This window comes from Pholis gunnellus (genome assembly GCF_910591455.1).
Source record: "Pholis gunnellus genome assembly, chromosome: 11".
NCBI lineage: Eukaryota > Metazoa > Chordata > Actinopteri > Perciformes > Pholidae > Pholis > Pholis gunnellus.
In genome coordinates, this window is record NC_136538.1 from 22,729,573 (window position 1) to 22,741,604 (window position 12,032).

At 44.8% G+C, this 12,032-nt stretch overlaps 1 protein-coding gene across 1 annotated transcript in view; it reads right to left on the reverse strand.

The window, feature by feature from the left end:
- The window catches only part of LOC306703539 (contactin-associated protein-like 4), a gene marked incomplete at both ends in the record, with an annotated part of 62,128 nt that overhangs the window by 12,754 nt on the left and 37,342 nt on the right, over positions 1 to 12,032 (reverse strand). The window contains 12 exons of the mRNA XM_079169537.1: positions 1,170 to 1,388; positions 2,672 to 2,842; positions 2,992 to 3,119; positions 3,323 to 3,485; positions 4,430 to 4,630; positions 4,804 to 4,923; positions 5,949 to 6,055; positions 8,529 to 8,700; positions 8,824 to 8,967; positions 9,698 to 9,971; positions 11,173 to 11,319; positions 11,408 to 11,583. Of these exons, the coding sequence (XP_079025663.1) occupies positions 1,170 to 1,388; positions 2,672 to 2,842; positions 2,992 to 3,119; positions 3,323 to 3,485; positions 4,430 to 4,630; positions 4,804 to 4,923; positions 5,949 to 6,055; positions 8,529 to 8,700; positions 8,824 to 8,967; positions 9,698 to 9,971; positions 11,173 to 11,319; positions 11,408 to 11,583 (2,022 nt within the window). The remainder of the gene's footprint in view (positions 1 to 1,169; positions 1,389 to 2,671; positions 2,843 to 2,991; positions 3,120 to 3,322; positions 3,486 to 4,429; positions 4,631 to 4,803; positions 4,924 to 5,948; positions 6,056 to 8,528; positions 8,701 to 8,823; positions 8,968 to 9,697; positions 9,972 to 11,172; positions 11,320 to 11,407; positions 11,584 to 12,032) is intronic.

Below are 12,032 nucleotides of genomic sequence, written 5' to 3' on the forward strand. Positions count from 1 at the left end.
GCTTTCACTGCATCGTCCTTGGGATTATTTCTATCAAGTTGTATGGATTTCCTCTCAGTCTATTAAGTGTATATGAAGGTATTACTGCCATAAACTCAACCTGTATGCCTCGCTAAAACATTCTCCCCCCAACTAGCAAAGTCAGTGGACTTAAGCTTCAAACTAGGACGCGTCTGGGACGGCATGTCAGTTTCCACACGTTACATGCAAAGTGCCTTTCTAAAAATAACAAAATGTCATTTTTTGAGGAAGTTAGGTTCAGGCAACGAAACTACTTAGTTCGGTACAACTCACGTGACTGACGACTCAGGTTATTCAGCTTTACCAAAGAAAATTGAGGTTCTATAATTTGTTGATATCCCAGGAAATCATTTCGCATGTGATCCACGTCATCGTGAACCAGGAAGTATAAAGGCGGCAAAAACCCAAACAGGGCGGGTGGAAGTAACGGTGGATTCACCCAGAAGACTGCTGCTCGTTCTCCGTGTGAAACGAGAAGTCAGCGCTGATTTATTTACCACGTAACTTGCGTAAGTAATTTGAACCCAAACAACGATCTTTTCCTAAACCTAACCAAGTACTTCTGTTGCTTAAACCCAACTAAGTTGTTTTCTGTGAAGATGGAAGTTTATTTTGAAAAGACCGTTGAAAAGACGGACACACCGTCCCTGACACCAAGCTATAGGGAACATAGAACGTCATAGTTTGAAGCTTTGGGCCACTGACCCGAGCGTCGGTACTTGACGAGTTAATAATAATGACCTTAAACTGCCGAGGTTTCAAATTATAGGCTGATTGATGGCGCATCGACAGCTTGATGCGAAACAGCATCGCAATTCATTCCCTGTACAGCGTGAACCAGGGTGGAAAGTTTTCCAGAAAGTTTTAGTTTCTGTCCCTACCGGATTACTTCAGGAGGCCGCCAGCCTCTCCGGGGTCAGTTAGATTGTTTGTGTGGGTGAAAGAGAAGGTACAGAGTAAACAGAGACAGAGAATACGCTCTGAGATACTGACAGATATCACTGCTCATGGAAGTCTGAAATGGAGGAAAGGTTTGTGAAAAAACTTCTGATGTACGGATAGAAAGATGCTGTGTGTGTCTTCTTTGCATTCAAAGTGTGTGCAGCAGCCACACACACACACACACACACACACACACACACACCGACCTATAAATAACTGGCTGTTGAGCTGCAGGTGGATGTGCCCGTCAGCAGGAGCCTCCTGCGTGGCGGCGGGGAGCTCGTCGAGGCGGAGCGACGCCTCTTTGACGTTGCGCTCGGCTCGGACGCGGTGCCACCTGTCGTCGTTCAGCGGCGAGCCGGCCGTCACGCGAACCTCCAGCGGACCGTTGCCCACGTCGAAGGAGAAGAGGACCTCGGTGGAAGCTGAGTCAGGAGAGGAAGACAATCATCAAAGCCCCTTCTTAGCAAACATTCTTCCTGTTCTTCACGTGTTCCGACAGCTGTTTGTTGTTGTGGCTGTTGTTTTTATCATTAACTACGTTTGCAAAGCAAAACCTATGAACTGAGAAAGAATGAAAGAAATGAAAACAGCACGTCGCCTCGTTGGGTACACGCTGAATCTGTGTGTCTATCGCATTGATTGCACGACCGTAAAAGGACCTTTCATCTTCTCAAACCCTCTCTTGTTGCTTGTTCTCTCTCTGAAGCCTTTATTCGCTGCAGCAGTTACACCATCTGTGCAGCGCAGAAGATGAAATGTGATTTAAAAGTAAAGTATGACTAAAGTTATGCGAACAAACACAGACACCCGCTCGCAGAGATGTGACACCAAAGAGCAATTGTCATAGCAACTAGTTTCAATAATAACTCCCGGGCATCTGAACCGCTGCTGCAAAGACAACCGCAGGTTTACAGCAACCGTCTACAAGGACGCAACGCGGTCTGAAGTCCAGATACATTCAGTGTGTTTTCATGCTTGAAGTCACCAAATAACTGCAGGAACTAAAATATATATATATATATATATATACATATATGTCAATGTTTTGTGATACACAAACACGATTAACAAATGTGCGTCGCAATTGATGTTTTAAAAAAAAAACTTTTACAATCCACAAGCAACTAATAATCAAAACAAAAATAAAACAATTTTACAAATAAATACGATTCAACTGAGGCATGAGAGAAAGTTCCCTTCAAGAAGTTAAAGAAACAGGTATAGTAACATAAAAACTATAATTTTGGGAATGAAGTATCCCTTTAAACCTGCTTTGGATCGTAAAGCGATCATAATTAGTGACGTGTCTACATTAGCGGATTAAACCCAAGAAATGAAACACTATCACGAGCTGTTGTCTTAAAGAACGGCTACAACGGCACACACTATGTGAACCATGAAGTGCTACAGTACGATGAATCCAGTACGATGCAATGATACACAGCACTCTACACTCTGGACTACAACGATGCCACCGCAGTAATTTCCCAGAGGAGGAAAAACAAATGGCGGTGTCGCTGGAAAGTGATTTTTTTCTTTTTAAGGGAAGAGACGTTCTGAGGTGGAGGTGGAGGCGGTCACCTCCAGCTGAGTTCGCTCAAGGTGAAACGTTAACTCCCCGGGATGATCCTTCCTGCTCAGGATGTACTCAACATCTAAGCGAAGTGCGGATTAGACTTCTAACCGGAAAGGTTTTATAACTTACAGCCGAGTTCGATCCGAATGAAGTCTTTGATGCCCAGGTTTTCCAGGAAGATGCCGGAGGATGAAGTGGTTTTAAACAGGAAGGAGATGTCGGCGCTCAGCTCTCCGTGGAATGTGGGAAAGTGGAGGTACGACGTCTCCTTGTCAAAAAATGCAGCGTTCCAGACGTTTTCTGCAAATAAACGAAAACCTATCAATCATGGTTTTGCAATTCAATTCCTCACCAATCAAAGGCCACTAATTCTTGCCAGTATTACTGACATACAAGCATGCATCATTTAAATGACATGTACAAGGTGATGTTGAGGGATCCGGACTTACTGTCTCCATGACAAAGGAGAGGCCCGACCCTGTAGGCGCTCTCTGAGCCGGGCCGCTGGACGTCACCCAGCACCAGAGATCTGACGGGGAGGGTCTCCTTATGGGTCAGCAGGCCTGAGTCATTGGCCCTGGATGGGAGGGAAAAGACGCGAAGAGGAAGAAGAAGAAGAAGAAGAAGAAGAATTTAAAGAGGAAACCAAAGACTAGAGGGGAAAAGATTACCATACGTGATCCGTCTACCTATCCGTCCATTTGATATAGCAGTCTTATGAATAACACATTCTTTTAAAGCAGCGTAATCTGGTTTTGATATAAGTAAGTAACACAGTACCATTCAGCGCGGTCGGCGTCACAGTTGCAGTAGTGTTTGGGGTCCACACAGGTCTCCTGCAGGCCACAGGCACACTGCTGGCTGCCCGGTGGAGCTCCGCCCCAATAAGTCTGCACCTGTCCCGCACCTGGACCTCCCACCCACCAGCTGAGCAGAGGGCCGTCTGCAACACACCAATAAGACGAGACCTTTATTACGCCCACAGCAGTGAGGGACTTTGCTCTATTGCAGCAGCAGAGAGGAGAGTGCAGCGAGAGGCATCAGTGAAACACAAAACAAGTGGAATAAATAAGTAATCAAACAGTAAAGATAAGGAGTGTAAACCGTAAAACTAACAAAAACTCAAATTAAATAGAACCGGACCTAACGGTTGAGTTCAATGATTGTATTATTATATAAAACGAAATGTTGATATCACATAGAACATCTATTGGACAGTGGTGTATATATTGATATCGATATTGCACGTGAATGAATGAATGAATGATTCATTTGCCAGGTTTCTTTTGTCCAATACACACCAACCTTTCATCCAGGAGACTCCTGTTTGTTCCTCATGTGAAACAAAAAGTCAAAGTTGATTTTTTTTGTCACATATTGGGTTTTTTTCACCTAACCTGCGTACTTCAGTATTCCACGATCTTTTCCTAAATCTGACCAAGCTAACTTGCGTAAGTAGTCACGGCATTTCCAAAGTCAGTTTAACCCAAAACAACGATCTCTTCCGAAACCTAACCAAGTAGTTTTGTTGCCGAGACCTAACTAAGTTGTTTCCTGTGAACACAAGAAGTTTATTTTGAAAAGACTGTAAGCATGAAACGAGCAGAAATTGACACAATGTTGCTGCCTTTTGAAGGAAAGCGAAAATGTTTTGATCCTCTTCTAAGAAATGGAAAAGTTACTCCACAATAGCTGCAATCCTTGCACAAAAACATGAAGCGAATTCAGTTTGACTTCACGGTCGTATGACGAAAGTTTTGCTTTACAATCAACAGTTCATGGCATATTAAACCCATCAGCTGAGTCGTGATGAGGAGCATCTACGAGATAGCAACAGACTTCACTGTTTTAAATAATGTGGCGTCACAGTATATCAACAAGCTTTACCCGGTGTGTTGAGGAGGCGGGACTTCCTGCAGTGGTAGGTCAGTTCCTGCTCGCAGTGCTCTGATTGGCTAACGACGGCCGCCAGCTGCTCCTCCTCAGACGCGTATTCAAAGTGAGCCGAGTGTTGGTCCTCCCCCGGCGACGGTCGGACTCTGGTCAGATCCGTGTTGTTGTGCTGGATCACCATCCAGGTCTTGTCCTCTGGCGGAGAGAGAGAAGGAAGGAAGGAAGGAAGGAAGGAAGGAAGGAAGGAAATATAAAAGCATGTTTTTTTATTTTTCATGTCTAGTTATGTGTCACTCAGCAGGACAGGAACAGAGGCGGGATGAACGAGGACAGCATGGCTGCGTGTTTGACGTGTGCGTGTCAGCTACCTGTCATGTTGCAGTACATCAGCTGTGGTCTGATGGGTCCGCTGCCGTCCACGTCAATGTAATAATAGCCCGACGAGTTGCCTTTGTGCTTGTACGCCTCACAGGACTGCTCGTGTATCGCTGAGGAGAAAGAGACACGGCATCATCATCATCATCAACACCATCGTCATCACAAACATCACAAACATCACAGTCATTAGTAAATGACGTTTACTGTCATCCTGTTTCTGTGTCTGCTATTGGTTGAAAAACAGCCGAGTGGCCGTTTTTGCAAACCAAGGATACGTTGAATATGGAATTATTTTATTCGTGTTGGCGAGTGTTACAATTATTAAGAGAGACACGCAGTGAGGTAGTCACTGGAGCGAACTGTAACGCAGTTTATATTCTTACAGCAGTGGTAGTTATTTCCACCATCAAAAATCTAAATGACTTTTTTAATAGCTGTAGCTGAAGTTCAGACTGTGCAGCTGTGTATTTTTTTTATGCGATACATAAAATGTTATATGATATAATAATAATAAATAGATATAGCTGTTGATTAAAGGGGCACATTTATTTATCTGAACGGGAATGTTTTTATGATTCCAGTCATGGCTAGCCCAAGGAGCCCGTTAGTCTTTACAATGAAACAGTTGTATTTTATTTCAGCATTGCTTTTTCAAAGTAAAAGATAAGCACATGCACGGGTAAATACAAAAATGCAGTCATACTTTGTTGGTAATAAGTCAAAGAACTAAACAACACCTTTCTCTATAGAATCAGTTTACTAATGAAGAGTCTCTCTTCCTGTTCTTTCTAATTTGTCCATCTTTTTTTTAAACCTTTCTAGCTCTCTTCTTCTTCCTCCCTCGTTCCTACGCCTCTAAATCTGTCTTTGCATCGACTGAGACGTCTCGATGCTCACACAGCGGTGATTGCAGGAGAGAAGCCTGACCTTCTGCCTTCTGCCTTCTGCCCTGACCTGACCTGACCTGGAATCAAACTTTAAAGCAGCAGGTTGTCTCATTAAAGGAAACATGTGAACAGGTGCAAACGTACACATGTACACACACACGGAGTGCGTACTGTTACTGTGTGTGTGTGTGTGTGTGTGTGTGTGTGTGTGTGTGTGTGTGACCTTTAACAAAGCTTCACGGCCTTACAGCTGTGACAGGTGGCTCCGTTGTAGCCGGTGCCGGAGCAGTTACAGTGGAAGGTGCTCCATGATTGACTGCAGCTGCCTCCGTGCTCACAGTGACTCTGAGAACACCTGAGAGAAGAGACAGAGAGAGAGACGCTTCGTATCTTATTGTAAGGAGGTCGGTGTAAGGTTGTCCTGGTGATAAAATAGCAAAAACATCCTTTTAAAGTTTTTCTCTTTATGTAGAAACTGAACCAAGATCACAGAAGATAAAAGTAAATGCATTCGTTCATTCACTGCCCTAATCTTTATACCTTTACTCTGCACGGAATTCAATATCTAAACACTTCATTGTGGCTGCGCCGCCTCATTTATCACCGGAATAAAAGGCAACGTTACAACTTTTATTTAATGTGTTTTTAATAGTTTTTGTTTTTGGACCAACAACAGAGTCACACATGGCACAAAGGCAAAAGCAACACCAAGCTATACGTAGACAGACCTTTCTTTCATTGGTTTTTATCTTTTCCAGGAATTTGTTAATAACAATATAACCTGCTTCTAAATAGTCCTGGTGTTATGATTTTGTCCTCCATCTTCTCATAACTTTTAAGAATACACTGTGGAATCCAAAATACATGTTTGAGCAAACTCTGCTGTTTTTAATTTGGACTTTTTTCCTTCTCAGTGTCAGGACTGAGCTGGGGGCCGCGAGCAAAACAAGGAAGTGAAAACAAAAGAAAAATGAACCGCTTAGGACAGGAAGATGCTGAGAGAGAGAGAGAGAGAGAGAGAGAGAGAGAGAGAGATGCAGGAAGAGGAATTAAGGTTGAGAGATGGATCGACGGAGAGGAAGGAGCGAGGGAGCAACAGAGGGGATGAAAGTTGGGATGAATGGAGCTCAGCGGCGACTGGGTAAACATATTTGGAAGGAGAAATGAGGTCAGCAAATTGTGACTGCAGAGAGACAGGAAGAGAGAGAGAGAGAGCGGGCGAGCAGCATGTCTTTTTAATCTTTTAGTCTGGGAAACTCACTGCTGGAAAAAAAGCCTTACTCAGCAGGCTTGTCAGATTGGTTTTTAATTTCTTTGAGTTCCTTTTCATCTAAAGAAGTAAGCGTGGACGGAAGCAGGTGGGTACTTTTAAATACATGCATTTTAAACTCAGCAGTCCATTGTTCATTGTCCATTGCTTAGCTTATCTGCTCATATGCATACGTGCATCTTGCAGAAAGTCTTTTTTTCCCCCCCAGAGTTCAGTGTGCATGTGACCAGTCGAGCAGCGCTTATTATCAGGGAAGCACACCGTAGGTTGGAGGTGAGGGGTCGGAAGAAGTGTAAATCAATATTTCAAGTTGACATTTAATTAACAGCGGCTGCTCAGAGGATGACATGCATGCCATTTACAAGTTGGCTCTAATGATTCGGGAAAAAGGTCCAATGTCATGTTCTGAGAGCAACGTGTTGTTGCTCAAACACAACACAACATTAAACTGAGACAGTTGAGCTTTGCTTGACATTTCCTGCACAACATGCATATTAGAGGCGGCGGTCTGTCACTCAGCACTCGATGATACGGACACGTCTATAATAAGGATTCTGTCCAACGGTGGTATTCGATTGTGCTTATCTTTATATTTATATCTGTATGAACACGGAGGCTCCTGGATGGTAAACTTTTTCCGTTCTAACCTTTCACAATAAAAGCCCTCGACGTTTATTATTCACAGGTGAGTATTTAGCATTTTCGTGTCGTTAATTCGTCACGCTCCAGGTGTGAAAGGGCCTCTAATCGCAAACAGATGCATAACCAGACAAAAATAGAAATAATGTAGCAGCAACTTCATTTGTTGAAGTGTTTTTTAATCTAAATTAATCTAAATATATGAGGACATTTGGTGTTTCTAATCTCAGTGCAGGAGATTCCCCTCACAATAGAGTGCTAGCTGTTCTTCATAGCACTTAAACTGGTTTTCCCCCAAGGGTAGAGTCGGCCTCCAAGAGCACATAAAAACAACAATCAACATAAGCACGATGGTGATGATGATGATGATGATCATCTGGCAGCAACAATCAGAACAGCAGAGGCAGAAAGCAAACAGGGCAAAGAAGAAGACTTAAATCCGACAATGCTCTTCCTCCACTGACAGAACAATACATCCCAGAATTTTCCCAAACTCAATCCCACGCCGAGGCACCGAGCCGACCAACTCTGGAGCCGCTTCTCACAAATAAATCACATTCTGAAGAAAGCAAAACCGCATTTCAGCTGAGAGAGAGGAAGCTATATATGGTGCTGGAGAGACAAAACAATCACTGGATTGGAGACTGTTGTCATAATTCCCTCTGTATCCAATCTGCTGCTGTCTAATAATCCATGTGTAACCCTATTTCACAGGAAAGCAGTCACAGAGCTTTAAGACGGATTAACTGGGGTTACAAAGTGAGAGCTATGCTCTTTCTAACGCACACAATCCGTTACTACATATAATAACCAAACTTTCCTGGATAAATAAAGTTAAGAACCAATTTTGCATGTAGCATATCCTTTGCTTGGGTCAAACATTATCAAACAAATGGTGCTTTTTTTTGTGGGGTCTGACCTGTCGATGATGCCGCACATGTCGATCTGGAGGTGACTGTAGTTTCCCATCAGCCTCTGCTGCACCGGGATCAAGTCCACCGGCTGGTTGTGCACGGTCAGCAGGCGCATGCATCCCTGGAAAGCCTTGAAGGGGTTCATGCACTCCTGGCTGCTCCCTTCAGGGGGGCAACCTGCACACAAGGACAGGAAGCAAACAAGAGGAAACCATGAATTTTTAAAGTCAAAGCAATAATGAAAGCATATTTGATCAGAAGATTGTGCGCTTGTATTCACTTATTCATCCCCCTGCTTACCACCGAAGAAAAGTTGACCACCCGTGGTGATGAGAAACGGAGGACTGGCGTGAGCTGTGGCTCCTTCACCTCCGTCCACGGAGACCGTCAGATGTCCTCGTCTGGAGATCAGCTCCACAGAGTGCCACTGACCGTCACTCAGAGCTGAGCCTGAGGACACACAGACCACACAGGATAGAGAGACGCATGTATTGACCGTCTTGATTTTAATTTCTTGGAAGGTTAAGGAAGTCATTCGCTTATTGATCGGGGTGAGAGGTCAAGCTCAGCTGCCGATCGATGCTGTTTAATCCGGTGAGGATTCAGCATCTGGCTCAAAGACTTTACAGCGAGACGGCCGGATGGATATTTCTGCTTTCGGGCTTCAGGATTGACATTTTATTTCATAGTTTCATAGTTTCTGGAAATGTGTGCAGACGTGTGTTTCTCTCTGTCAGCTCTGTGTCTCATGATGACTATATAAAGAAATATCGTGCCACGAGTTCAGTTTCCTGCAAAAAGCCACTGACAGAAACAAAAACAAATCCTTCAAAATAAAGTCAGTCTCTGCTCCGGTGCGTCTGTGCTGTGAATATTGGATTGTTATCTGGACCGTGAGCAACACATCCGGAGGAGATAAGGCCCTCAGAATCAATTATCTTCTTTTAAATTACTTCTTGAAACTTATTTTTACAGACTGGTTTTATGTGATGTAATCATTTTATTTTATTGTGTTTAGTTTTATTTGTATTATTATTATTCCTTTTTGCTTTTGTTGGGCTTTCTGTTGTTATATTGCCTTGCTTCATTTAAACATTATTGATTTGTACATTTCTTAAATGCAGACCCTTGAGGTGAGGACACAGAGGTTTAAGTCGGAGCTTTCGGGGGTCACACTGACCTGCGTTGAGCTCCAGCGGCGCCCTGCCAGACTTGTGGATCTGCAGGTGGACCCTGGCTTTGCTCAGGTACAGCCACACCGCGCCCTCCTCCTTCGGGAGATCGAAGGTCAGCAGCAGCCCCGCCTCGTTCCACGTCCGAAACTGAAGCCCCACCGACGTGCCCGTCGACGGCGCCTCCGTCAACCGTGGCAACCGGAGGAAACTCTGGGGGCTGGTGAACGTCATGGCAACAAAGACGGGTTCGGCACAAGAAAAGGTCACGGTGCCCTGAGGTGGATGGAGAGGAGGAGCAGAGGAGGAGCAGAGGAGGAGCAGAGGAGGAGCAGAGGAGGAGCAGAGGGGGCAAAGATACGGAGAGAGAGAGAAGTTATTACAGCAGAAGAGGGAAAACACGATAACGCATGAATTTGAATTAATTTCCAGCGCTGCGTGGCGGCGCCCTGATGCACAGAGATCTCATCAGCGAGTCTCCTTAAAGAGCATCAGAGTATTACCATAATGATAATAGCCAGGCTTAGAATAAGCACCAGGAGATCAAACTGATGTCACCAGCCCACTTTCTAAGGTCACAGAGGAAGAACGAGGGAGCGGTAGAGGTGAGAGACATAAAGAGAGGAGCAAAGAATGAGGGGCTGGGAGCAGTCGGTCATCTCTGTGTGCAGGCTCGTAGTTTTTGAGAAGTGGTGGTTGCAGCAGGTCCACGGTCAGGACAGCAACAGGGATGTGTTACATCCCAGGTTCCCCACTGGGCTTCTATCTGCAGCCAAACAGGCAACACACAGACACCTGATCAAATCCGAAAGCTCTTTGTGGGGAAGTGAAAGCGAAGACGGCTGCATGAGGTTCAGCAGTGTTGTGCATTTGCTTGACACAGTCCACCATCCACACACACACACACACACACACGCACACGCACACACACACGCACGCACGCACACACACACACACACACACGCAATCTATTTAAAGTAAAAGAGATGAAAGTGAGGAGATATGTTCCCAACTTCTTCAAACTCTAATAAGTGTGCTTGAAGATAATATTTTTACTTTTTCATCAATTGTATTTCAGACATATACAGTATATTGTGTACTTAACTTCCCACTTTCATCTTATATTCATTTATTTTGATCATGATACTGCTCATGAACAGCTTTTTCTCTCAGCTTGTCAGATACAGACGCCCGGTCAGTGTCCCTGAGCTTCAAACTATGACGCTCTACGTTCCCCTCTAGCGTTATTTTTGGACGTGTCAGGAATGGCGTGAAAGTTTTCACGCAGCCTCGTTACTCTTCGTGAGATATCTTACAAATTGATGCACAAGAATACGTTGATCAGATACACCAGTGCGTCCAACCGAAGGGCTCCTGTGGCATCCACCAACCAGCAGACTGCACATTATAGCGTGGCTACAGTGCACGTGTCGAAACACACAAACGGTTTTCATGAGCACATCGGGAGCCGGTTTACCTTCACAGTGACCCGCTGGTCTTTCTTCTTAGCGAGGTCTACCAGGTTCACGCCGTTGTAAACCAGGTTTTCCAAACAGCCGTGGAAATTTCTGTTCAACCCGACCGACCTCCGAGAGCCGAGGCCGTGGTCTGCTCCCACACTCATCTGCACGGGGGAAACAGGTGAGCAGGTGTTACTGTAAGTGTTTTTTATTGTGTTTTTGTGTGCGTCCAACACCTACGCGGACACGTACCTGGTCATGGTCCCAGTGGGTGAGTCTCGGTGGGATCTGCACCCACAGCGTGCTCTTGTCCACGGTGAGGTTGAGGTGAGTGCTGTGATGCTCCACGGCGACGTGGTGCCAGTGCTGGTCGTCTAACAGGTTGCCCAGAGACACGAGATGCTGTCTGTCGGGAGAAGAACTCCGGCCTGCAGCGCAGGAGGAAGAGTGAGATGAAGAAGAGGATGAGGAGAAAGTTGATATTGTCAATCCAAAATACACATTTAGGTTTTTATTTTAGTACTTTGAACGGGGTAAACAAATAAAAAGGAGACGCTGCTGGTTCTCTGCCCAGAGAAGGAGGTGAAGACGGAGCTAAAAGCACTCGGCCATTAAATACGAATTAGATATTGTTTGAAACGTTGTCTGTGTGGCAAAAAGGAGTCAAGAGAAAGGGAGACAGTGAGAGACCGAGACAGTCAAATGTGTTCAGTCATCAATCATCATCGATCTGTCAGACGGATACTTGGCATGAGACTAGAGAGAGGGAAGGAAAGAGGGAGGTGTAGTTAATCATCATTGATCAGCAGACTGAGAGAGAGAGAGAGAGAGAGAGAGAGAGAGAGAGAGAGAGAGAGAGATGTTAATTATGCATTTA